The sequence below is a fragment of the Hyperoodon ampullatus genome, assembly GCF_949752795.1.
Source record: "Hyperoodon ampullatus genome assembly, chromosome: 2".
Lineage (NCBI taxonomy): Eukaryota > Metazoa > Chordata > Mammalia > Artiodactyla > Ziphiidae > Hyperoodon > Hyperoodon ampullatus.
Genome location: NC_136915.1, coordinates 172,170,648 through 172,198,601, shown reverse-complemented (window position 1 = coordinate 172,198,601; position 27,954 = coordinate 172,170,648). Strand labels below are relative to the sequence as shown.

The 27,954-nt window shown below is 41.9% G+C and overlaps 1 protein-coding gene across 1 annotated transcript; it reads left to right on the top strand.

Annotated features, from left to right (window-relative positions):
• On the top strand, window positions 1-27,041 carry TBX19 (T-box transcription factor 19; the record flags this gene model as incomplete). Its single annotated transcript, XM_079696947.1, has 8 exons — window positions 1-197; window positions 6,275-6,539; window positions 7,918-8,052; window positions 11,285-11,346; window positions 12,797-12,858; window positions 20,932-21,123; window positions 23,636-23,771; window positions 26,756-27,041. 8 exons carry the CDS (start codon window positions 1-3, stop codon window positions 27,039-27,041), a joined length of 1,335 nt encoding a protein of 444 aa, XP_079553073.1.
• Between the last annotated feature and the right edge of the window lie 913 nt (window positions 27,042-27,954).

The following is a 27,954-nucleotide window of genomic DNA, read 5'->3' as shown; positions in this document are numbered from 1 at the left end:
ATGAGTGAACTGGGCACACAGAAGGCCAGCGATGGCACCGTCTCGCGCCTGCTCAATGTGGTGGAAAGTGAGCTTCAGGCAGGGAGGGAAAAAGGCGACCCTACGGAGAAGCAACTTCAGATCATTCTGGAGGATGCCCCTCTCTGGCAGAGGTTCAAGGAAGTGACTAATGAAATGATCGTGACCAAGAACGGCAGGTGAGTTTATCTACGGCCCTGCTTGGGCTGGCGGGGCTTGGCAAGGCAAGCGAAGCCCCTTGAATATTGCAGAGGCTGCCGCTTTTAACTCAGAGGCAGCGGGGTCTGATTAAACATGCTCCCGAGAAGGACAGTCTCCCACGGCTTTCCCCCAGCCAACTTAATTAATTTCTCTGAGATCATCAGAGAAGTGGAGGGTGAAGCCACCTGTCCTGCATGCATTTTAAATGAAGAAATTCTGGGAAATTATTATAAAGGGGGCCATGTCCCATGGGTTTGGGAAATGCACTCAAATGTCAGAAAATAATGTTAATTTTTGACTGACTGTATATCCTGGAGCAGATTATTATTCTTTGAGCCCCAACTCTGTTCAGATCAGGTAAAAGGCAACTTCACTTGGAAGCTGGATGGTTTCCTCTGAAGTGTAGCGCACTTGCCAGACATTTCTGACTAGTTGAAGATTCAGAGGCAAAAAGGCAAATTTAATCTCACTGCCTATCCCTGCATCTGCTTCTTCCTGTGTGTTTGTGGTGGGTGTTCATTTGAGATTGTGTGTGTTTATGATGATATGGGAGCTGTGGCAGTAATAGTTAATGAAACCATAATATACTGACCTGAGAAAAGAGAAGATGCTTTCCTTTTTTTTTTTTTCATTGCAACAAATTAGGGATGAACTGAAATGGATCTCTCTTGGCATTTCTTGGGTTCTATTAAATCTAGCCCTGCCAAGTGACGTCTAGGTAATATTAGGAGCTTCTATTTAGTAGAGGAGATAAAAATATTTAGAAAGAAAAGCTCAGTGCTCCCAGCTTGACCAAACAGGTCCCAACATTCAGTTGACGCTGATCTTTCTGTTCACATGGTCACAAAAGTACAAAACGTGGAAATGCATTTTCAATATGGTTAGTTTCAGCAGAACTTTGATTGTGACCCTTGAGAGAAATTCTATTCTCCAATGACAGAAAAGTCCAAGCTAGCTGAACTTCTGGCAGGCTTTTGTCCTTGTGAAAAATGCTTCCATTCCTGATGTCTCACTTTTCCATTTCTGCATAAAATGCACGGTATAGAGAATGAACCATTCCCATCTATCCGGGAAAATTATGAACTTGAGTGTTGTTGTGTGACATTAAAGTGCTTGGTAAGTAAAACGTGTTCCAGAAATAAGGGTGTTTCAATAAATTGTGATTATTAATAGTAGCAGGAATATCAACCTTGCTTGATGCTTCTATTTTCTCTCTCTAAGTGGGTCCCATATTTATTTCATATATAGGATTTATTATTTTTAATATTTGTAATTATAATTACACCTGTTCCTACTCTTGATCTGTATTGACACATTATTTTTGGTAGAAAGAAATAGAAAACATGCTTCTAATTTCAAAGAATCATCCCCAATTCCTAACTGGATTTACTTTCTTCCCTTTCAAAGATGAGCAATGACACAATGGTAAAAATGTTATGATGTCTGATGACAGGTAGAGCTCTCTGTTCATTATTCTTTGTAGTTACACTAATACTTAGCCTCATACTATCTGTTTGGCTGTCAAAGCAGTCATATATGGAAGTAAAATAAGTACAACCGTCAAGAAAAAATATAGTTAATCTATTTCAATGAGGAATAAATAAAAGTTTCTAAAACCATTATAAAATTCAATTTAATAATATGTCATATTAGTATGTACTTTTATAATTTCAGAAGAGCTTTCTCTTGCCTTTTTGCACCCATAAATTTTTTCTTCATATTTAAAACTGAAAAGTCTTCGCATGTTTAAAGTCATTAACTATGTGAAAATTATTCTTTGTAGAAAGAGTCTAATTATGGTCAACATGGTTATTCTTATTTTCTGTGGAAGTCCTGGTGACATTTCACCTCCTTAGTGAACTGAATCTTTTCTTAGGGTTCCTGAACCCCTTAGCCTCAAGATTTTGCCAGAAGATAGAAAGTTCCCTTTGTACTTCAGATAAAGAAGGGAGGACAATCTCTAAGAAACTGATGTGACTGATAATGAATGAGCGTGGTCTGGAATTACTCTCAATCTCTTAGTTTCTCAGAATAAATTGTTAACAACACTTTCCTGCTCTGGATAGAGACACATCTTTCTTGCTTTGTTGTCTTCTTTACTCTCGTCTTCATCTCTTCCCCCGCCCCCCTTTTTTTCTCCTCACCAACTATTCCTGTATCTCTCCATTTTACCCATTTTCCTCTGGCTGTAGAATGATGTCTACTCTAGATGCAGCATCCTTGCTTTTCACACAAACTGCTGAGCCTGAGGTAGATGGACTTGTGGCCCTTCTCTGGGGAGAAAAACATTCCCGGTTGTTAACACCCAGTCCTCGCCCTTTTCATTCGTGTTACTCGCCTGCCCCTGCAGGCAGTTGACTTTCTGCCTTTTCTAAAGCTTCAGTGAAGGTAATCAGAGAGCTCTTGCACACTTGAGTGTAATTGTTCTGTGTGATAGCAAGTTTTCAAACGGCATAGGATGGGCTGATGAATTAAAAGAGTCATTTTCAAATGGAGACTTATGTGTATAAATAGGAGGCTTGCTTCTGACATTGATCAGAAGTAGTAAACAGAGATTTTCCCTGAAAATCATTGAATTATCCCCAGAAACTGGGATTATGATGGTTCTTCATTCCTACCCCTCCTGTCCCTCCACAGCCCCCCGTTTTACTATTTATTTTCCCTTTCCTCTTTCTTTTTTCTTCCCTTCTTTTTTTTTTTTTTTTTTTTTTTTTTTTTGCGGTACGCGGGCCTCTCACTGTTGTGGCCTCTTTTGTTGCGGAGCACAGGCTCTGGGCGTGCAGGCTCAGCGGCCATGGCTCACGGGCCCAGCCGCTCTGCGGCATGTGGGATCTTCCCGGACCAGGGCACGAACCCGTGTCCCCTGCATCGGCAGGCAGACTCCCAACCACTGCGCCACCAGGGAAGCCCTGTATACAAGTTTTTATGGGTGTATGTTTTCATTTCTCTTGCATATACACCTAGGAATGGAATTGCTGGGTCATATGGCAACTCTGTGTTTTTTTGGTTTTTTTTTTTGCGTTATGTGGGCCTCTCACTGTTGTGGCCTCTCCCGTTGCGGAGCACAGGCTCCGGACGCGCAGGCTCAGCGGCCATGGCTCACGGGCCCAGCCGCTCCACGGCATGTGGGATCTTCCCAGACCAGGGCACGAACCCGTGTCCCCTGCATTGGCAGGCGGACTCTCAACCACTGCGCCACCAGGGAAGCCCAACTCTGTGTTTTAACAGAGGAAACTGCAAGACTTTTTTCCAAAGTGGCTGGACCATTTTATATTCCCACCAGCAATGTATGAGTGTTCCAATTTCTCCACATCCTTACCTATGCTTGCTCTTGTTCACCTTTTTTATTATAGCCATCTTAGTGAGTGTGAAGAATGGTTTCAAGGGTAGGTTCTGGTTCAGTTTGTTTGGTTTCAACTCCCACCCTTCCTGAATATATGGACTTAAGCTAGTTTACTTAAACTCACCAAGCTTCAATTTCATTATCTCAGTCACCCACCCTCTAGTACTCAAAGGTACTATCTATTAAATGATTGCTAAGTGCCATACCAAGGGTATGAAATTGGTTGGTATAAAATCCTCCAGGCTGTTTGTATTCTGCCATGAGATTAGAAGTGGTCTCTAAGGTAGGACATTTAGAAAAGAGGGGGTGCTGAAAACAGATCCCCATTACGCATCCACAACTGGAGGACTAAATTGGAAGAGGATCCAGCAAAGGAGTCGGAAAGGAAGTGTTGATGAGGTGGGCAAACCAAAGGGAAAAAAATCCTTTCTGGCCAGAGAGCTCAGGGAGCCCATGTAATTTGAACTCAGGAGACGGAGAAGCCTGGGTGGGTCGAGTCCATCTCTAGATCCATCCTTTGTCATCTGTTGGTCAATTCCTTCACTTAACATATGTACCAATTCCCATTGTACCTCAGCTCAAAACCAGGAACCTCTGGACACAGGAGGTGCTCTTTGTGACCCTCCAGTTCCTCATCTGTGCCCATTCTGCTTCTAACACTTCCGCTCCTGGCAACCCCTTCTCTTAGCAGTGGACACATTCCAGTTTCCCCCTTTTCATTCTCCTCCCAGCCTCACCAGAAGCACAAATCTTCAGAGTGACTCCCCCTTATTCTCTTGGATATCTCCTTAGTTATTGTCTTAAAAGCTAAAGATTCCCTAGCCCAGTACATTTTAAGCTCTAATGTTCCAGTGACTCACCTGGGGATTTTGTAAAAGCACAGATTCTGACTGAGTAGGTCTGGAGTGCTACCTGAGGTTCTGCATTTCTGATAAATTTCCAGCTGATACTGATGCTGCTGATTCATGGACCACTCTGAGTAGCACATGTCTAGACCCTAGATTGTTAGCTTCTCAACTCGGGGATTCAGATTTTAAAAGACGTATTGACACATAAGACAGCCTCTGGGGCAATTGTGTGGTGGTGAGGGTCTGTCTGGAAACTAGGTCTTTTGAGGAGATTGGAGCAACTTAGAAAGTTTGGTGAAGGGAAAGGAAACTAAAGAGAATCAGAAGCCAGGTGAGATAGCTTCTCCAAATATTTGTGAGAGTAAGCTTGCTGGTGTTGCCCTAGAGGGTGGGAGAAGGACCAGCAAATCCAGATCAGTGTGTCTCAAAGTGTATTTCTTGAATGCAAATTCCCACAAGATGATCGGTGAGAAGAAGGTAGCACTGGTACATAAATGCAGAGTGTGCACAACCCCTCACCTCCTTTCCAAAGGTTCATGGTGCACACTGGTACATTAAAGCCTCTGACAAGTCCTGCAGGAAAGGAAGTGGTCTGAATTGATGTATAGTCAAGCGTTCCCTTCACTCACTTTACCACAAAACCATGTTTTCATGACATTTTTTTCCTTAAATTCCATATATATGTGTTAGCATATGGTATTTGTCTTTCTCTTTCTGACTTACTTCACTCTGTATGACAGACTCTAGGTCCATCCACCTCACTACAAATAACTCAATTTCGTTTCTTTTTATGGCTGAGTAATATTCCATTGTATATATGTGCCACATCTTCTTTATCCATTCATCCGATGATGGACACTTAGGTTGTTTCCATCTCCTGGCTATTGTAAATAGAGCTGCTATGAACATTTTGGTACATGACTCTTTTTTGAATTATGGTTTTCTCAGGGTACATGCCCAGTAGTGGGATTGCTGGGTCATATGGTAGTTCTATTTGTAGTTCTTTAAGGAACCTCCATACTGTTCTCCATAGTGGCTGGACAGGAATAAAGACACAGACCTAATAGAGAATGGACTTGAGGATATGGGGAGGGGGAAGGGTAAGCTGTGACAAAGTGTGAGAGTGGCATGGACATATATACACTACCAAACGTAAAACAGATAGCTAGTGGGAAGCAGCTGCATAGCACAGGGAGATCAGCTCAGTGCTTTGTGACCACCTAGAGGGGTGGGATAGGGAGGGTGGGAGGGAGGGAGATGCAAGAGGGAAGAGATATGGGAACATATATATATGTATAACTGATTCACTTTGTTATAAAGCAGAAACTAACACACCATTGTAAAGCAATTATACTCCAATAAAGATGTTAAAAAAAACCCCAAAAAACAACAACAAAAAAACCCATGTTTTCCCTATAACGCTATTACTATTATTCAGAGCTGGTGTTCTTTGTGAGACGGAAAAGGGCTGCTTTGTGTCATTAGCATGAGAATCTGACATAGGCTGGGAGGAAACCTCTGGAGAACGCTCTGTTAGAACCTGGCATCTGACTATATACCTTAAGCTTCAGGAGGTACTTCATTCTAGTCAAATGACTAGATCAGTGGTTTTCAGACTTTAAAATGGAGCACAACATTTAAAAGTAAAACCCCAATATAAAATCCACTGGTAAAAAGAGGCTCAGCTGGGCTTGGGGCCACTGGCCTGCCTCCTCTTTGTTTGGCCTCCCCCGGGGCATTTTCTGCACGCCTGGGGCAGAAAATGGAAGGTCTCCTCTGAGTGGAGAGAGGGCTGGACAAGCAGGGAGACGTCCCTAACACTCTAACATCCTTCCTGTGGCTCAGTTTCTGCCTTTTCTTTTAGACGGATGTTTCCGGTCCTAAAGATTAGCGTCACGGGGCTGGACCCCAATGCCATGTACTCGATCTTGCTGGACTTTGTCCCGACGGACAGTCACCGCTGGAAGTACGTCAATGGGGAATGGGTGCCCGCGGGCAAGCCAGAGGTCTCGAGCCACAGCTGTGTCTACATCCACCCGGACTCCCCCAACTTCGGGGCCCACTGGATGAAGGCGCCCATCTCCTTCAGCAAAGTGAAGCTGACCAACAAGCTCAATGGAGGCGGGCAGGTACGACTGTTGCCCGGCCACCCTAACCCCACAACACCAATCAAGAAATATCAAGGGTGCATTTAGGCAATTAGGGGGTCCTCACCGACCTCTTCTCTCACGGAAGCCAATTATTCCCCGGAGTCCAAATGTGAACAGGAATAAACAGCTCTTAATTGGTGCTTTCAGTTTTTAATGGACTTCCTGATATTAAGAGAGGGTGAGGGAGCGCAGTAGTTTACTTAATCATCGGGGGCCTTTCAGAGTTTTGTCTTGTGTGTCTGGTGCTTTTTACCCAGCTGGGGAGGAGGGAGATGTTTGTGGGTACCAGGGTTTTGTTATTCCCTCTCCCCTCTTTTTGGTGTAAGTGGCATGTTGGCAATAGACAACGACCTTAATAAAAAGCTGCTCCTAAATGAAATAATGGCTCTCTCCACTTGGGCCTTGTGATAATTATCAATAGAATATTGAATCAGCTTTGGGTTTTCAGAAAAAAATAGCCAAACAAACCTTAAATAAGGAAGGTTTTATTTAAGGTCTCCAATGAGAGTAAACACGATTTTGAGGCTTTTTATTCTTTTGTTTTCTCTGGTAGGATGGTGAACACCAGTGTACTGTGCACGGTTGTTATTTGGTTTATAAAATGTTGACTGTTTGGGGGGATTAGAGACACAGCTGGGAGGAAGAGGTCTTGTTCCCCCAGATTTCCCTTTGGTCAGCCTCTTAGCCCTCAGAGCTTTCACCCCTTCTCTGATCTCTGTGCTTACCTAGCTGGGACATAGGGGTTCTTGTTTTAAGGACAGAAGTCATCCACCTAAGTCTTTGCAATATTCAGAAGGTTCCAGTTATTTATTAAAACAGGAAATTGAAGAGTAAACTATTATTCCCTCCCAGATTTCACAGCATGAGATTTTCAATAAACCTCTGGTTTGAATCACAAAGAGTGGATTTTATGTAGCCAGCAGATGTCAGCTGTCATTACACTTTAGGTAATGCAGCCCTTGTCAGGATTTTGAGATATTAGGATTCTTTATAGGAAGAAAAGCAGTATGTTTTAACAGAGCAAAATCCACATCATTGTGCTGAAAATGGGAGAGAAAAAAAAGGAAGCCAGGACTTTGGCAGAAAACCGAACACTCTTTAGACCAGCTCTTCCCTGGCAGCTCACCCCTCACCCTCCTATAAGCAGCTCCAAAGTTATGCTCCCTGAGAGCTTCTAAAAAATATCCCCTCAGTAATTTCTCAGAGAGGCGGAGGCAGCTCAGGCGACCGGGGATTCGGTGTGTGTAGCCTTAACCGAGGTGGGTGCTGAGCTTGGGACTAACCAAAGGCGCTGGGTCATCTGTCACTTGTGCTGCCCCAGGCTTTGCATGTCCTCTCTCTCCTTCCACCTCAACAGATAATGTTGAATTCTCTGCATAAGTATGAACCCCAGGTTCACATAGTGCGTGTTGGAGGTGCACATCGAATGGTGATGAACTGCTCCTTCCCTGAAACCCAGTTCATAGCTGTGACTGCCTATCAGAACGAGGAGGTGAGTGTGTGTGTGTGTGTGTGTGTGTGTGTGTGTGTGTGTGTAGATGTCACCTGGGAGAATGTGGTAGGACTGGGTGGTGGTGCTTTTATTGCCATGACCAAGCTTGGATGAAAGGTAGGTTTTCCAGGACTCAGATACACTCAGCAGAGATGAAGTTAAACAGTGCGGTAGTCGCTTTCCATACCCTCCTCCTTGTTTGCCAAAGGCCCGCCAGTGCTTCTTCTCCTGGTGCCAATAAGGCACAGCTGTGTATTGTAATACAATTAGCAGAAACGCAGAAGTCTTTGTTTCCAGGCCCTTGGCCTACAAAGAGCTGCGTGTCTCTCCTATTTTATTATTATTATTATTATTATTTGTGGTACGCGGGCCTCTCACTGTTGTGGCCTCTCCCGTTGACGGAGCACAGGCTCCGGACACGCAGGCCCAGCGGCCATGGCTCATGGGCCCAGCCGCTCCGCGGCATGTGGGATCTTCCCGGACCGGGGCACGAACCCGTGTCCCCTGCATCGGCAGGCAGACTCTCAACCACTGCGCCACCAGGGAAGCCCATCTCTCCTATTTTAAAGCAAGTCTGTGGGAATTGATCCAATCACGCACCTTCTTTGGGTTTGTGTTATGCTATCTGTCCCACTTGTTAGCTTTTTTGGGGCACATGTAGGTCTTTTCCTACTTAACTTGAGCCACTCTGGTGCTTTGAGCAGAGCAGCCAGACTCTGGTCTCCGTGAACTCTGTGGGAGCAGGAGTTTTTGGTCCATCCACATACTTTAGGAGTTTCCAGGCCTGCTGGTCACCAGGACACCTGATGGGTTGGATTTTTTTGATTAAACTTAAAATTTTTTTTTACTGGAGTATAGTTGATTTACAATGTTGTTAATTTCTGCTCTACAGCAAAGTGATTCAGTTATACATTCTTTTCCATTATGGTTTATCTCAGCATATTGAATATAGTTCCCTGTGCTATACAGTAGGACCTTGTTTTTTAACCATTCTATATGTAATAGTTTGCATCTAACCCCAAACTCCCAGTCCATCCCTCCCCCGCCCCTAACAATTTTTTTAATGGTAATACATGTTTATTAAAAAAACCCCACATGACAAACAAATAGTACAGAAGTATGTACAATGAAATAAAAAAAATAAAAGGTAAAAATGTTCTCTTTCCTTCCTGCTTTATCAGTCCTACTCCCCCGGGGCACTACAAATAATAGCTTACAGTGTGGTTTTTTTCCCCACACATATTCTGTGCATTTATAAATATATGTGAGTGTATAGATTTCCTCACACAAATTGGTTCATGTTCATATTACTCTGCAATTACTTTTCTCCCTGTATTTAACAGTGTATTATGAATATCTTTCTATGTAATTAGATTTAGGCTTATCTCCTTTTCTGAAATGCCTGCAAAGGATATACCATATTTCTGGCAATCAGTTCCCCACCAATGGACATTTAGGTCTTTCCAGTTGTTTTATTTTCTATGATGAATAATACTGCAGAGAATATTAGGCACCCAGAAATGGAATTGTTCTGTTGAGGAGAGTGTGTGTTTAGAACTGTGATAGACAAAGCCCCATCACCTCCCTCCAAAGGGCATATCCATTTACAATCCCCACACCATTCTCAACATTTGTGATTACCTACTTTTTCAGCTTTGATAATTCGATAGGGCAGAAAAAAATGGTATCTTATTGTTGCTTTAATTTGCATTTCTTTATTTGGAAGCTTTAAAAGATTTTTGGCATCCCACCCAGCCAACTGAGTCAGAATCTCCAGTGACGGTGCCCAGAATCTGTAGTTTTAAGTCTCCTTAAAGGATTCTGATGATCATCCAGGTTTGGAAACTGCTGCCGTAGTGCCTACAGGTGAAATTAGTTGCAGATTTAACTCACATTACAGATGTGCAGGGAAATGTAATTTCTCTTCTATAGGTAGTCTGGCTTCTTGGCTGAGCCCCTCTAGCAGGTCAGTGGGAAGAGAAATTAACTAAATATCTGATAATTTAAATAGGCCCTCAAGTACTGTTCAGTTTTTATAGGCTGAACCACTTTGTTCATCAGATTGCCCTCCCCCCTCTGCTACTCTCTGTAGGATGGAGTCTGGGTCTATGAGGGGAGGATGGGCTTTTGCAATTTTCAAAAGTAGGGAGGAGTTGGGGACCACATCCTGGCCTCCTCTGGTCTCCGGGCAATGCCCCTTATCCACTTACATGCTGCCTGCTCTCTTAGTGTGTGGCTGGTGGAACCTGTTGTCTTGTTGCCCTCTGGGTAAGTGCTCAGAAGCTTTTCCTGGACATGGGCTGGACAGTTCCCTCTGAACTACAAGCAGGGCTAAGGCCACACCTCCAGCAAGCTACCGGCCTGATGCTGTAATTCTGGTCTTGAACATGCCTCAGGGGAATCAAGCTTCGGAAAATCTAACCTCGGAGCCTCCGTCTCCTGATGACGTATCCCTGCCAATTCGATGTAGATGCACCCTGAGAGGAGAGTGGCCACAGGGGTGGATAAGGGAGCCAAAATCTTCCTTTATTCAGCAAATATTTGCTGAGTATTACTACATGCTGGTAATACTGCACTGTCCTCAAGGCACTTAAATCCCAGTGGGGAGAGATGAAAACCAAGTATATATATATATATATATATATATATATATATATATATATATATATATTTGGTCAGATGGCTCTGAAGAGAAATGAAGCAGGCTAAGGCCAGGGGCAATAAAGAGTGACAGTGGTTGGAAGTGATAGTTTGTTTTTGTGTTAACATGGCCCAAAGGGTAAGTGATTATTTGAGTTAGGGAGTTGATACTAGTCTGTACTCAAAACTCTAGAGGCAGGTTCTCACCTGTATAACTCTCCTCTGTGTCTCAGTGACTAGAAAACTAACTGACAGATGGTAGGTGTTCAATTATTGTTGAAAAGAATGAATGAGTAATGGAATGAATGCTGGGTTTGGCACATAAGGCTTGTGCATTTCTAATGCTTTGTCCTTTCTTTGCTCACTTTATACTATATTTGGCATTTTTACCACATGTGACAATAAAACGTTTCTTGTTGGACGGTGCAATAGTGATTTTGTGCAGAAGTAAGCAAAGAAACATGGAGAGGGAGAAAAAAAGAGAAAGGAGAATTATTCTGATTTTACAGAAATTCACAGGTGAAGATAAAGGGTTCTGTCTGCCCATGCATGTTCTACTTTCATTAACACTTCTTGTCTTTGTAAACACAAGATAACAGCTCTCAAAATCAAGTACAACCCTTTTGCCAAAGCCTTCTTGGATGCTAAGGAAAGGTGAGTAGAGAAATTTCAGTGAAATCTTATGATTTCTGCAAATGTGAAATTTATAATCATCTTGAAAAGAACTAACTAGTAGTACTTGCATTACCTTTGATAGAAGCATGTTTTTTTTTTTTTTTTTTTTTTTTTTTTTTTTTTTTTTTTTTTTTGCGGTATGCGGGCCTCTCACTGTTGTGGCCTCTCCCATTGCGGAGCACAGGCTCCGGACGCACAGGCTCAGCGGCCATGGCTCACGGGCCCAGCCGCTCCGCGGCATGTGGGATCCTCCCGGACCGGGGCACGAACCCGTGTCTCCTGCATCGGCAGGCGGACCCTCAACCACTGCGCCACCAGGGAAGCCCTAGAAGCATGTTTTTAATATTCAATTCAATGTCCAAAAAAATCAGCAAAATAGAACAAACTCATAATTACCTGTCCCTTATAATATGGGTCCAGGAGATACCGGAACTGGCCATGTTTCATTAGCCCTGTTTTACTACAGATTCTTAAAAGTAGTACAGTCCCATTAAAAAAAAAATAAGTGATTTAAATTTTTAATAATTCACTCTGTCTTTCCTACAATTATCTGAATAATATGATTTCAATACTTTTTTTAAAAAAAACTAGATTTCACCTAGGAAAGGTGAGTAATTCATATGAGTTATGCATAAAGGTGAGAGGCTCATGTCTTTCAGGTCTGAGAGAAGAGAAGTCAGAGACTTCTGGGGTTGTGAATGATTTCCTTTGCAGTGTTCAGATTTTATTGTCTGTTTCAAATCTTTACACTAACTCCTATAACTGTCTAATTTTTCCTTTTCATCTTAAAGTCTCTAGATTAATAGACAGATATTTACAGTGATGTGTCACGGGGTCTGTCCTGTCAATACTTGATTTAATTTTGATGATGTAGAAGAAATAACTTTTTCAGATAAGAAAAGTAGTATAATAAAAAAAAATTTAGGACTTTGAGTGAAAGATCCTAGCTTTGAGTCCTGGCTTTGCCATTTCCTGGCTTGCATAAGTCAGTTTACTTTTCTGGGACTCAGTTTTTAAATCTGCGAAATGGGCATAGTAATACTCTCTCACAGGATCATTGGTGGATCTAGCATATCACAGATGTGATTGTGCCCTGAAGTCCTATGCAAATCTTAGCTATTGTTATTGTTGCTTGAATTTTGTCAGCAGGAGCACTGACCACAAATCAGTAAGATCAAGCTAAATAGGGATAGGTGTAAATAAGGTAAACTGGAGTGACTATAAAATTGCAATTCAAATAGCAATTGCACAAGTAGATAAAGTAGGAGAAGGATATTGTGTGAAAGATAACAGCTTTGAGGGAAAAAAAGGTGTTTGATTTTCTTATTCCAAGAAATGTATTGCTTTCCAAAGAGAATCTTGGGTGTACTTGATACTAGGCTTGTATAATAAGCTGGACAGCCATGGTGCACTCTCATTACTCTTTCAGGAACCACCTCAAAGATGTTCCAGAAGCTATGTCTGAGAGCCAGCATGTGGCCTATTCTCACTGTGAGTTGGGTGAACACTGGCTGGGAGGGGCCTGGGGCTACACAAGGAGCATCTCCACCGCACTCAGACTTTTTACCTGTCATGACTGCTTCAGGCTTGTCCCAAATCTTCTATCAAGACCCAACAGGTTATTTCTTCCACTCAAGACAAGTATATTCCCTTGCAAGAATTCCCGGAGAGAACCAGTGCTCCTGGGGGGCTTACTCATATCCTAGGCAGGAGAGAAGAATGGAAATAGTAAATTTCTTAGACTCTCGTTTTTGTGTCAGTGAGGCTAAAGAGCTCATAAAAATGCATTCTGGTGTACCTCCTACCCTTACACTCCACTCTCGCCTCTCTGTTTTGGATTTCCCTTCTTCTTAGTACTTGCTAGTTTTTGAGTTGGTCACTGTTGCAATGCCTCAGGAAGGCCATTGCTTTGCATATGAGGAAGCTTCTGCATTTGTTGACTGGAAAGCTGCAGTATTAGTGGAGTAATATGCCTGGGATTCTGCAGGTAGGTTGGATGTTCCTGACAGGGTGCCACTCTCTCCATGTCTCAGATCAGAGAGAAGGTCCCATGGTGGAGCTGGTCCTCTAAACCTGCAACAGTAACACAAAGTCAGTGGCATCAGTGTCTGAGATACTCTTTAATTTAGAAGATAGTGGCTTGCTAGGATTCCTTCTGCAGTTTTCCAGCTATGGTATTCCTTACTCTCTCCTTCCCCTAAACCTCAGTTCATTTTTCATTGCAGAAGTGGCAGTATAGCCACGTGAAGAGAAGCAGCTTTCAGAAAAGCATTTAAAAAAACTTTTCTCAGGAGTCTTTTTTTTTTTGGTCTAGTTACCATCTGTCACCATAGAAAATTATTACAATATTATTGACTATATTCCCTATGCTGTACATTTCATCCTCATGACTCATTTGTGACTGGAAGTTTGTACCTCTTAATCTCCCTCACCTATTTATTTCCTCCCCACCCCCATCTTCTCTGGTAACCACCTGTTTGTTCTCTGTATCTATGAGTCTGTTCTGCTTTGTTATGTTTGCTCATTTATTTTGTTTTTTAGATTCCATGTATAAGTGAAATCATATGGTATTTAACTTTTTAAATCTGACTTATTTCACTTAGCATAATACCCTCTAGGTCCTTCCATGTTGTTGCAAGATTTCATTCTTTTTTATGGCTGAGTAATATTCCATTATATCTCTATCTATCTATATATATATAGATATAGATAGATCTAGATATATCTATATCTATATCTGTATCTCTTCTTTATCCATTCATCTCTTGATGGTCACTTAAGTTGCTTCCATATCTTAGCTATTGTAAATAATGCTGCAATGAACATAAGGGTGCATATATCTTTTCCAATTAGTGTTTTTGTTTTCCTTGGACAAATACTGAGAAGTGGAATTGCTGGATTGTACAGTAGTTCTATTTTTAATTTTTTTAATTTAATTTTTTAAAAATTTTATTTATTTGGCTGTGTCAGGTCTTAGTTGTGGCACGCAGGATCTTCGCTGCAGCATGCAGGATCTTTCATTGTGGCACAGGGCTTCTCTCTAGCTGTGACGTGAGGGCTCTAGGGTGTGTGGGCTCAGTAGTTGTGGTGCATGGGCTTAGTTGCCCTGTGGCGTGTGGGATCTTAGTTCCCCAACCAGGGATTGAACCCACATCCCCTGCATTGGAAGGTGGCTTCTTAACCACTGGACCACCAGGGAAGTCCCTATTTTTAATTTTTTGAGGAATCTCCATACTGTTTTCCATAGTGGCTATACCAGTTTACATTCCTGCCAACTGCTCACAAGGGTTCCATTTTCTCCACATCCTCACAAACGCTTATTATTTTTTTTGATAATAGCCATTTTGACAGGTGTGAGGTAATATCTCATTGTGGTTTTGATTTGCATTAATCTGATAATTAATGATGTTGAGCATCTTTTCATGTGTCTGTTGCCCATCTGTAGGTCTCCTTTGGAAAAATGTTTCTTCAGTTCCTCTTCCCTTTTTTTAGTTGGCTTGTTTGCTTTTATGATGATAAGTTGTATGAGTTCTTTGTATATTTTGGATATTAACCAGATATATCCTTTGCAAATATCTTCTCTCATTCAGTAGGTGGCCTTTTTAGTTTTTCTCTGTGCAAAATCTTTTTAGTTTGATGTAGTCTCATTTGTTTATTTTTGCTTTTGTTTCCCTTTCCTGAGAAGACAGATTCCCCCCCAAAAAATATTGCTAAGACTGATGTCAAAAGAGTGTACTGCCTATGTTTTTTCCTAGGATTTTTATGCTTTCAGGCCTTCCATTTAAATCTTTAATCCATTTTGAGTTTATTTTTGTATATGATATGAGAAAGTAGTCCAGTTTGATTCTTTTTCATGTAGCTGTCTAGTTTTCCCAGCACCACTTTTTGAAAAGGCTGTCTTTTCCCCATTGTATATTCTTGCCTCTTTTGTCATAGATTAATTGATCATGTAAGTGTAGGTTTATTTCTGGGCTCTCTATTCTGTTTCATTGATGTATGTGTCTGTTTTTGTGCCAGTACCATACTGTTTTGATTATTGTAGGTTTGCAGTTTAGTTTGAAATCAGGGAGCATGATACCTCCAGCTTTTTTCTTCTTTCTCAGATTGCTTTGGCTATTCAAGGTCTTTTGTGTTTCCATACAAATTTTAGAATTATTTGTTTTAGTTCTGTGAAAATTATCTTTGGTATTTTGACAGGGATTGCACTGAATCTGTAGATTGCCTTGGGTTGCATGGTCATTTTAACAATATTAATTACTTCAATCCATGAACATGTTGTGTCTTTCCATTTGTTTGTGTTATCTTCACTATCTTTCATCAATGTCTTACAGTTTTCCAAGTACAGGTCTTTTACCTCCTTGGTTAAATTTATTCCTAGATATCTTATTCTTTTTGCTACAGTTATAAATGGGATTGTTTTCTTTATTTCTCTTTCTGATAGTTCATTGTTAGTGTATAGAAATAACAGATTTCAGTATATTATTTTTGTATCTGGCAACCATACTGAATTCATTTATTAGTTCTAGTAATTTTTTGGTGGTGTCTTTAGAATTTTCATTATATAGTACCATCTGCAGACAGTGACAGTTTTACTTCTTCTTTTCAAATTTGGATTCCTTTTATTTCTTTTTCTGGTCTGATTGCTGTGGCTATGGACTTCCAATAATATGGTGAATAAATGTGGCAAGGGTGGGCATACTTGTCTTGTTCCTGATCTTAGAGAAAATGCTTTCAGCTTTTCATCATTGAGTATGATGTTAGCTGTGGGCTTGTCAATATATGGTCTTAATGTGTTGAGGTATGTTCCCACTACACCCACTTTGTTAAAAGTTTTAATCATAAATGGATGTTATATTTTGTCAAAAGCTTTTTTTTTACCTCTATGCAGGTGATCATATGATTTTTATTTTTCAGTTTATTAATGTGTGTCACATTGATTGATTTACAGATATCAAACCATCCTTGCATCTCTGGGATAAATCCGACTCAATCATGGTATATAATCCTTTTTATATATTGTTGAATTTAGTTTGCTAATTTTTTGGAGCATTTTTACATCTATGTTCATCAGAGATATTGGCCTGTAATTTTCTTTTTTGTTGTTTTTTCCTTTTTGTTTTGTTTTGTAATTTTCTTGTTTGTGGTGCTTTTGTCCGGTTTTGGTATCAGGGTGATGCTGGACTCATAGAATGAGTTCAGAAGCATTCCTTCCTCTTCAGCTTTTGGGATAGTTGAGAAGGATAGGTGTTAACTTTTAAAAATATTTGGTAGAATTAAACTGTAAAGTGGTCTGGTTCTGGACTTTTGTTTCTTGGGAGTTTTTTGATTACTGATTCAATTTCATTACTGGTAATCAATTTGTTCATATTTTCTATTTCTTCCTGATTCAGTCTTGGGAGATTGTACATTTCCAGGAATTTATCCATAGAAAAAACACTTTTTAAGTGACCTGGAATAAAAAGCATTTTTGTATAGGATAGGATCACATGTGGAACCATACCTTTTCAAAGTTCATATGTTGCAGTCTTCTCAGTAAGCTTCTTAAGGTATATACCTTATATGTGGCAAACTACATGGACAAAAGTCTGGTTCTGTGGGACCACTTGCCTAGCTTTGCTCACTGGACACCTGAATCTTGATTCTGTTATTTAGGTAGGGATCCCTTGGGCCACGTGTCTATACAAAAATGAGAAAATGAAGATAACAAAAGGATTTGTTGAGAATGACTGACATACATTTTGTAATATGAATACTGTACAATTTGCTTACTTATACTTAAAAAAGTATTAAGCAAATGTTTTTTTTTTTTTTTTTTTTTTTTTTGTGGTACGCGGGCCTCTCACCGTTGTGGCCTCTCCCGTTGCGGAGCACCGGCTCCGGACGCGCAGGCTCAGCAGCCATGGCTCACGGGCCCAGCCGCTCTGCGGCATATAGGATCCTCCCAGACCGGGGCACGAACCCGTATCCCCTGCATCGGCAGGCGGACTCTCAACCACTGCGCCACCAGGGAGGCCCAAGCAAATGGTTTTTAATAAAAGTTCCATTTCCACATTACTGAAGCCCTGGTGACAATCCCTAGTCAACATTCTTAAGGAACATCTCTGGTGTGTCTGAATCCTTATTTGTGGGCCCCTCAGTTGAGAGCTAGTCAGTGGAAGGCTGTGCTTCTTGTTCCAGGGCCTGTATTACTAAGTCTCAATCTTTTCCCATGAATTCACTTGAAGTTGAGCCTTCTATTCAGAATGTTCACTAAATTTTTTTTTATTGTGGCAAAAAAACATGACATAAAATGCACCCTCACAACAATTTCCACATGTACAGTATAATATTGTTAACCACAGGCACATTTTAGTGCAACAGATTCCCAGAACCACCTGCCCGCCCCCTGCCCCCATTCCTGCATGACTGAAAATACATATATTCACCAAACTACATCTCTTCACATCTCCCTCTCCAAAAGCCCCTGGCTACCACTGTTCTACTTTCTATCTCTATTTGCATATCCTTTAGATACCTAGTGTAAGAGGAATCATGCAATATTTGATTTTTTTGTGACTGGCTTCTTTTGCTTAGCCTAATGTCCCTCAAGGCTCATCCATGTTGTATCATATGACAGGATTTCTTTCTTTTTTAAGGCTGAAATAATATTTACTTGCATGCATATACCAAATTTGCTTATCCAATAACCTGTTGTTGGTCATTTAGATTACTTCTACCTCTTGGCTACTGTGAATAATGCTGCAGTGAACATAGGTTTGCAAATATCTTTAATTCTCTTGGATATATACCCAGAAGTGGGATTGGTGGATCATGTAGTACTTCTGTTTTTAATTTTTTAAGGAAACTCCATAGTGTTTTCCATGACAGCTGCACCATTCTGCATTCCCACCAGCAGTTCATAAGGGTTCTAATTTCTCTACATTCTCACCAACACTTGTTGTTTCCTATTTTGTTTTTTTGGTTTTTGGATAATGGCCATATTAATGGTATGATGTGATATCTAATTTTGATTTGCATTTCACTGATGAATAGTGATGTTGAACATCTTTTCATATACTTATTGGTCATTTGTATATCTTTGGAGAAATGTCTATTCAGGTCCTTTTCTCTTTTTTTTTTTTTTTTTTTTGCGGTACGCGGGCCTCTCACTGTTGTGGCCTCTCCCGTTGTGGAGCACAGGTTTCGGATGTGCAGGCTCAGTGGCCATGGCTCACGGGCCCAGCCGCTCTGTGGCATGTGGGATCTTTCCGGACCAAGGCACGAACCTGTGTCCCCCACATCAGCAGGCGGACTCTCAACCACTGCGCCACCAGGGAAGCCCCTTTTCTCATTTTTAATTGGGGTTTTGTTGTTGTTTTTATTGTTGTGTTGTAGGAGTTCTTTATATATTCTAGACATTAATCCCTTATCAGATATATAGTTTGCCAATATTTTCTTCCATTCTGTAGATTTCCTTTTCACTCTGTTGATTGCTTCTTTTGCTGTGCAGAAGTTTTAAAGTTTGACATAGTTTGTCTATTTTTGCTTTTGTTGTCTGTGTTTTGGTGTCATACCCAAGGTATCATTGCCAAATCCAATTTCATGAAGTTTTCTCCTGTGTTTTCTTCTAGGAGTTTTATAGGTCTTACGTTTTTTTATTTATTTGTTTTAAGTTAGGTTAATTTTTTTTTTTTTTTTTTTTTTTTGCGTTATGCAGGCCTCTCACTGTTGTGGCCTCTCCCGTTGTGGAGCACAGGCTCTGGACACGCAGGCTCAGCGGCCATGGCTCACGGGCCCAGCTGCTCTGTGGCATGTGGGATCTTCCCGGACTGGGGCACGATCCTGTGTCCCCTGCATCGGCAGGTGGACTCTCAACCACTGCACCACCAGGGAAGCCCTAAGTTAAATTTTTGTATATGGTGTAATATAAGAGTTAAACTTCTTTCTTTTGCATGTGGATATCCGATTTTCCCAGCACCATTTGCTGAAGAGACTATCCTTTCCTCATCATGTAATCTTGGCACCCTTGTTGAAGATTATTTGACCATATAAGCAGGGTTTATTTCTAGGCTCTCTATTCTTCCATTGGTCTATATGTCTTTATGCCAGTACCATACTATTTAGAGTATTGTAACTTTGTAATGTGTTTTGAAATCAGGAAGTGTGAGGCCTCCAGCTTTGTTCTTATTTCTCAGGATTGTTTTGGCTATTTGGGGTTCTTTGAGAGTCTATATGAATTTTAGTATTGCTTTACATTTCTGAAAAAAATGCAATTGGGATTTTGATAGAGATTGCTTTGGGTAGTATGAACATTTTAATAATATTAAGTCTTCCAATCCGTGAACATAGGATGTCTTTCCACTTATTTGTATCTTATTTAATTTCTTTCATCAATGTTTAGTAGTTTTCAGCGTACAAGTCTTTTGCCTCCTTGGTAGAGTTTATTCCAAAGTACTTTCCTCTTTTCGATGCTATTCTAAATGGAATTGTTTTCTTAGTTTACTTTTCAGATTTTTCATGGTTAGGGTGTAGAAATGCAACTGATTTTTGTGTGTTGATTTTGTATCCTGCGACTTTGCTGAATTTGTTTATTAGTTCCAAAAGTTTTTTTGTGTGAAATATTTAGGGTTTTCTACATATAAGATTGTGTCATCTGTGAACAGAGATAATTTTATTCTTCCTTTCCAATTCGGATGCCTTTTCTTTCTTTCTTTTCCTTTTTTCCAATTTGCTCCAGTACTATGTTGAATGGAAGTGGTGAGAGTGGATATTCTTGTCCTGTTCATGATCTTAGAGAAAAAGCTTTCAGTTTTTTTTACCATTGAGTATGATGTTAGCTGTGGGCTTGTCCTATATGCCTTTATTATGTTGAGGCAATTTCCTTATATTCTTTGTTTGTTGAGTGTTTTTAATATGATAGGGTATTAACTTTTGTCATATGCTATTTCTGCATCAATTGAGATGGTCATTCACAAACACATTTCTGTGAAATATTTTGCAGTTTTCCAAAATGTGTCACAAGATTCTTGTGAAGTTGTCTAGGCAGCTCCCTCTCTTTTTGCTTTCAGAATCCTCTTTGTGGGGTCGTGATGGGAGGGATCATGTCTCCTCATGCTTGGAGTGAGAACTAAAGTTACCTTCCCACTGGGCAGAAACAGGGAGGCCTTCACTCTTTCTGGGTAACCAAATTAAACATTCGGTAGCTGTAGATCAGTGAGTAGGCTATACATCTAACACCTCCTTCTTAGATTGACTTTTAATTTAATCCAATTAAGTCAGAAGCAACTTAACTTTTGCACTTCTACTAACTTATACATTCAAATAATATTTTATATAGCTGTGATTCCACAGTATTTCTTAAGAGGTTTTGCAAACTGTGATGGGACCTGTCATCCACTTCCAAAGAAGCTAACTTTGCTGCTAACATAGAAGGGGAGTGGCAGTGGGGGTGGTGGTATATAACTCCACATGGACAGACATTGTGTCATTCACACAGAAACAAAACTATGCAAAGTGGCTGGTAGCCTGATTTTGGTGTGAAAGTTCACAGAGTCATTCTCTGTGTCTTCCTCTTGTCTCTTCTAGTGGGAGGCTGGATCTTTTCCAATCCGGATGGAGTATGCACAGCAGGAAACACCAATTACCCGTATGCTACTCCTTTGCCTCTGTCTGCTCCCCACACCCACCATGGCTGTGAGCACTATCCTGGCCTCCGAGGACACCACCGGCAGACTCCATACCCTTCTGCGTACATGCACAGAAACCATTCTCCCTCAGGTGTGTGACTCTGCTAATTAAACCCTTGGGGGTGTGGGTGTGGGTGGTGGTGGTGAGAAATGGATAAACAGCTAGAAATGGGGAAATATCTGAAGATAGAATCCCTTTCATCTAATATATGTAATATTATTGTGTATTAATGTTTTAATTTTTTATTTTCTATAATAATAGTTGATTATATAGTTACAACATTATTAGTGTATTAATTATTATTTCAAATAATTAAAAAAACTGGGAGACACCCAGTTTCTAATGGTTGTGAAAGTCCTCCTCCCAGGGCGCTGGTGTACTGAGCAGTTTCAGGCTGCATCTCTAAAAGCCAAGTTAATTCGTGGGACTCTGAGACCTTCAGCTCATTGCCCTCACATGGCTCTTTTCTACATTTGTAGTGTATGGCTCAGTCCAGGAAATACTGGGCCCAGTATTGGAGAGCTATTAGGAAGGTCTCCGGGAAGGTGGATGACTCAACATCCTTGCTTAGGTCTGATTCAGTTGGAGGCATGCAAATTCAACCTTGATAATTTTTGCAGTCTGATTATTTTTTAAGCTGATGCTGTTGTTTGTGTAGTTTCTTCCTCATTGACTGCTGCCTTGTCTGCCTTGGCCTTGTGTAAGCCCAGATCTTGCCTGGTTATTTGATTTGTATGAAGGAATGGAGACATGAAACCAAGGGTTGATTTCTCATTCAGTTATTCATGCAGCAAATATTTATTGAGGGTCGACTTTGAGCCAGGTTTTGTCCATGAATAAAATAGATTAATACCTACCTCTCATAGAGATTCTATTCTCATATGGGGAGACTGACACTAAATGAAACAAATACATAAAGTTCATGGCATGGGAGATGGAGGAGAGTGTTAAGGTTCCAGCCTCAGAGACACCCTGAGTTCTGTACCTGCAGAGGACTTTGCTGGTCACCAGCTACCTGTCCCTGTGCCCCATCACCTGCTACTCCCAGCAGCCTTGACAGCAGCTTCCAGGAAAGAAGAAAATGTAGCTTAATGTATCAGAAACTGAGCAGGGTTCTCATCTACTTTCTGGTTCTTTCCCATGGTCAGCACAGAAAACACATCTTCTGAGCAAATGCTATGCACCAGGCACTCTTCTAGGCAATGGGGTTAGGAAGGTGATTAAGGTCTAGTTTCTTCCCTGAAGGAGCTCAGTGCTACACGAATACATAAATAATTAATCCTAATACAATGTAGTGAGAGTTCTAATGTGGTCCTCGGACCTGCAGCATCTCCTGGGAACTTGTTAGAAATGTAGGCTCTCAGGTTCTCCTTCTAAAAGAGTCTTCAGTTTAACAAGATCCCCAGGTGATTCCTATGCACATTAAAGTTTGAGAAACATTCTATAGAACACACAAGTGAAGGTGCTATGGGAATGAAGGAAAAAGAGCCGCTAGATCTACCCAGAGGGCTTAACGTTTAAGTTGAGATTTGAAGAATAAATAGAAAAGGACAGGGGTGGGAGTGGGCAGGGGTGAAAGAGGGATGACATGGGACACAGGCAGAGGTGAAGGGCATTCCAGGTGAGAGAGTGGCATGAGCAAAGACACAGAAGGAGGAGAGAACCTAGGTTGTCTGGGGAAGAGTTTGGGAAAAGAGTGTAGAGGGAGGGGGGGCGAGGTGGTGGATGAAGGAGCTGAGGCTGAGGAAGTTGCAAGGGCCACATCATGAAAAGGAGTGACGTGGCCAGGATTATACATGGAATCCTCTTCCTCTGTTTCCTTTTCCCCCTCCTTCCTCCCCTCCTTCTTTTCCTTCTTCCTCTCTATTGTATAGGCACTATTTATGCAAATGGCGATTCAAAGACAGAAGGCACTATTCTTGAGATGTTTACATCTCCTTGGGGTTGTTGAGAAAATAAGTCCTGGTCCTCAGAAATCTCATCTGGGACACTGGTGGTCCTTAGGCTTGTCTTGAGATGATGACATGGCCCATTTTAAAGGGGAGGTGAGTGTGGTGACATGAGTTAGATCTGTGTCATAAAGGACAAATCCTCCCACCTATGTGAGCCTCATCTATAAAATGGAGATGAGGGCTTCCCTGGTGGCGCAGTGGTTGAGAGTCCGCCTTCCAATGCAGGGGACGCGGGTTCGTGCCCCGGTCCGGGAAGATCCCACGTGCCGCGGAGCGGCTGGGCCCGTGAGCCGTGGCTGCTGGGCCTGCACGTCCGGAGCCTGTGCTCCGCAACGGCAGAGGCCACAGCAGTGAGAGGCCCGCATACCACCAAAAAAAAAAAAAATTAAAAAAAATAAAATAAAATAAAAAATAAAATGGAGATGAGAAGTCATTGTTGTGAAGATGAAAAGATGAACGGTACGTGACATATGGCTGACACTGAATTAACCTAAGCTCCTCACTCCTTTCTGTGGCCTTCAGGAAGGACTAACACCTGTTGGCACATGTGGCACAGGCCATAGTTATATTTTGACCTAGGATAATGTCATTGGTCACCATCTTTATGTTTTCTATGCTCCATCAATTGAACTGTTGTTATTTCCCCAAAGTGAATTTGATAGAAAGCTCCAGCAATAATCTGCAAGTTTTCTCTGGAGCTGACAGCTGGACTTCCTTATCCTCCACACCCCACGCCAGCATCCTGTCTGTACCTCACACCAGCGGACCAATCAATCCAGGGCCTAGGTAAGACCAACACCAGCAACTTGCTCATTGGTCTTGAGGGTTTCCTTTAGCACTGGGGACTCGAGTTCATTCTTCTTCCTGGGGTGGCTTGGTCTAAGCTATTGTCCTGACTTCTAAGCCACTAGGAAGTGAAAGTAATGACAGGATCAACATTTCATCCCTGGAGAAAGGGTGGTGGGAAAGCATATGCTCAGTCATGTACTCTTTTCTTTGTAGCTTTCGTATTTTATTTTTAGAAGAGAAAAGATATTATGGCCTGGACTCATTTATCTCGAACCAGGAGGAAATACTGTGAACTGTGGTGGTAGCAGACAGATACTGAATATAAGGGAACTGAAGGGGAAAAGTGTAAATACACACTGAGAATTCAAGACCCTTGACTGTCCATATCCTTACAAGCTGTTCATTCTAACAGGGGGACAGATTTTGGGTGTCTGGGCCTCAACCCAGGCAATAGGGCTGAGTGTAGCTTGTAGGACCCATGGCATAAATCTCACACCAGAGACCGGCATTCAGTTCTGACTGGAAATCCGCGTGGTGGAGGGGAAAGGGAAGGGGCCTGGAGTCTGACAAATGTGGGCTTGAGCCCCAGTTTTACTTCTTATTGACTTTGTGACTTTGGGCAACTTTCTTAGCCTCACTGAGCTTCAGCTTTCTTATCTGTAACATGGCAATAATGTGAGCTACCCTGTAAAGTAATGGTGAGCACCAAAATTAGAAAAAGCATTACAATGCGTTGCAAGGAGTAACAGTCTATCAATATATACACGTCAGCTGTTATGTTCAATATAAGTATGTGGAATTTTGAGAAGGTCCAAAAAGGGATTCAAAATTAAGAGACATCCCATCCTTTTTTTGGCGGTGGAATGGGAAGATGGTAGATGACTTATGACTTGCAGGTCTAGAAAAAGTTTGGGGAAGGTAGAACTTTGATCCACAGCAGTGCTTCTCACACTTTAATGTGCATTAGAATCACCTGGGATGTTGTTCAACTGTATAGTCTGATTAATAGGTTTGGGTTGAGTCCTGAGATTCTGCATTTTTAACCAGCTTCCAGGTGTTGCTGATGTTGCTGTAAACTGTGATCTTGATTTTGATGTTAATGTTGCTGGGGCCCCTGAGGGCCTAGTGTTGTACTGTTCAATACAGCAGCCCCCAGCCCCCTCTGGCTCTGGACCCTTGAAATGCAGCGGTTCTGAACTGAGATGTGCTGTAAGTGTAACATACAGAATTTTGAAGACTTAGTACAAAACAAAGAATAAAAATCACAACAATTTTTTAATATCAAATGCTTTGGAAAGATCATATTTTGAATATTCTCAGTTGCATAAAATATTATTAGCAGTAAGTTCATTGTTTTCTTTTCATTCTTTTTTGTAAAATGTGGCTACTCAAAAATTTAGCCTATAGGACAGTGCTTGACTGGAGGACCTCAGGGAAATGCACTGACTGGGACTGTGGAGAAAGAGAGGGCGAGAGTGTCTTTGAAGATATTAAACAACCATGTGCCAAGTTTTGTACTAGATCTTTTATGTAAGTCATTTATAGGATTCAAAGACATCCATAAGGCTGCTATTAAAATTCCTATTTTCCTGATGGAGAAACTAAAGCACAGAGGCATTAAAAACTGCCTGAAGGGCATACAGTAAGTAATGTAACTCAGAGCCCATGGTTTTCCCACCGGCCCAGGAGGCATCAGAAAGGGGTTCTGACAGATATTGTAGAAGAGTCTCTTCTGGAAACTGGGGAATTGGGGTCAGAAACCCAGCAAGCTGAGCTGGCTAAAAACAAAAACAAAAACACCAAAACCCCAAAGCCTGGGTTTCTGCAGGTTTCATATGGTCCAGCGAGGTCTGTGGTATCTGAAATACGGCAGAAAGTGCAGAATGGCATTGCTACTTCTGGCTTCATCAGTGGCATGTTTAACCCATTGCTGATGCTATAAAGGTTTTGCTAGAGAAAAACAAATGTGTTCAGTACTGACATTAGGTAATGAGCCTATGATCAAGCAATACAGTACCAGGCAAAACGGGGACTCTGAAAAGTCAGAACATGGCGAGGACTAAAGCACCAGAGGTTATTCTGCCTGTAGTCACCTGTAGTCATTTTCATCTAGGTTCTGTGTTAAGGTACAAAATAGGCTGCACATTACAGTCAACAGAAAAGCTTTAAAAACTTCTGACACCACATGCCAGACTAATTAGATCAGAATCTCGGGGGATAGAACAGATGCAGTCAAGTTTGTGAACCAGTGACATAGGATAAGAGAAGTCCAAGATAGTGGTACAGCTCCCCAGCCTTTCTACCAGGGACCAGAGCTGACAGGTAGAAACCTGGAATGGAAGAATTAATTATAAGAACCATCATTTACTGAGTCCTATGTGTTAGACATCACATACTCATTTTCTTAATTAATCCTCAAAACCACATCTGTAAGGTATGTCTAATTATCACTCCAAATCTTGAGGATGAGGAAACTGAGGCTCATACGTTAAATAACTTGATCAAAGTCACAGAGCTAATAAGTGGTAGTGCAAGGATTCAAACCTAGGTTTTCTGACAGCAATGTGTCCTGGCTATTAGGCCACATCACCTCTCTTGGTCAGTGAGGGATCTTACTCATAGATCATATTGCCCAAATATCATCCTTTCACTCCCCTGTCCATTTACACAGGTGGCAAGTGAGGCCTAGAGAAATAAAATGCCGTGTTCAAAACTGAACAACTTGCTAGAGGTAGGATCAGCATCAAAATGCAGGTCTCAGGACACCTAATGATATGCTTATTCTACTACATCTTGCTGCTTCTCTGCAGAAACTGGGCCAGTGTGTGTCAGAGCTAGAAATAACGCCATGGTCAGATGCCCTCTTCCTAGACCTGTGCCCCTCTCAGCACTGCGTGCGTGCTTGTCAGGTGCCAGTCCTTCCTGGGTGTGTCGACAAGCATTTTCTGTCTGTCTGTCTCTCTCTCTCTGTTTCTCTGCAGCCCCTACCCGTGTCTGTGGACCATCAGCAACGGTGGCGGGGCCCCTTCTGGGTCGGGCTCAGAGGTGCATGCCGGCTCCCCGGGAGCGTTTCTCCTGGGTAATCCAGCTGTGACTTCGCCCCTCTCCACCCAGGCACCTGCTTCGGCTGGTGTGGAGGTTCTGGGGGAGCCCTCGCTGACCAGCATCGCTGTGTCTACCTGGACAGCAGTGACCTCGCATCCCTTCCCAGGCTGTGGTAGCCCAGGTGGGGGTGGGCGCCAGTCTCCCTCCTCACTGGATAGTTAAGCAGGATCCTAGGAAAGTTGTCAGCAGAGAACCTGCTAGGTGTAGAGCTCTTAGAAGTCTCACCTACTAATCCCAGTGAGTCAGACTGCAGAGTCTCCCCACCCAGTGAACGGGGTTATACCAGAAACCTACAGGGAGGTGGTTTAGTTTGGATGATGCTAATTTTGTCACCTGCATCTCTCCACCATTTTCCTTTTGTGCTCCCATTTTCTCTGCAACTTATCCGTGCTATGCTTAGGCAACAAAAGTTCGTTGAGTATTTTCCTTGTGCCCTGCCCCTTACTGTCAAGTGATTCTAGAAGGCTGTCCTTCTTGTTCTGTGGAGGTGGTGCAAGGCTGTTAAGTGAGCTCAAAATTTACTTAGCCTAAGGCCACTGCTTTGGAGCTTTGTGCAGCCCTGAAAGTATGTGTGGCCACAGAGCTTCTGCTTTGAGACCAAGAAAGGGTGTAAGTCCATGGAGTGAAGTTAACAAAAATAGAGCTAATCACATATTACAGCACTGAGAATTGAGGAACTGAGATCATGTCACTCCCTGGCTTAGAAACCTTCGATGGCTCACCACTGCCTACAGATTGAAGTCGATCTCCTCTGCCATCTGCCCTCAAACCACTTTTCCAGCTTTAGCTACCCGTTTTCCCTTTAGCATCCTATATTTCAGTCAAGGCATACATTCTTCCCCTGTCTTTTGAACATTCAGTGTACTCTCCCAGCTCTATACCTACTCCGGTACCTGAAATATCCTTCTCTGTTCAGTCCTACCTGTACGAATCCTGCCCATCTCCCAGGGACTGGCCAGAGCTCCGCCCACTGCATCAAGCATCCGATCTGCTGGGCTCCCTGACCTCCCACTGGTTTTGCCTCTGTTCTAGAGCTCACCTCATTCTGCCTTGTATTTTTAGTACCTGTGCGTGT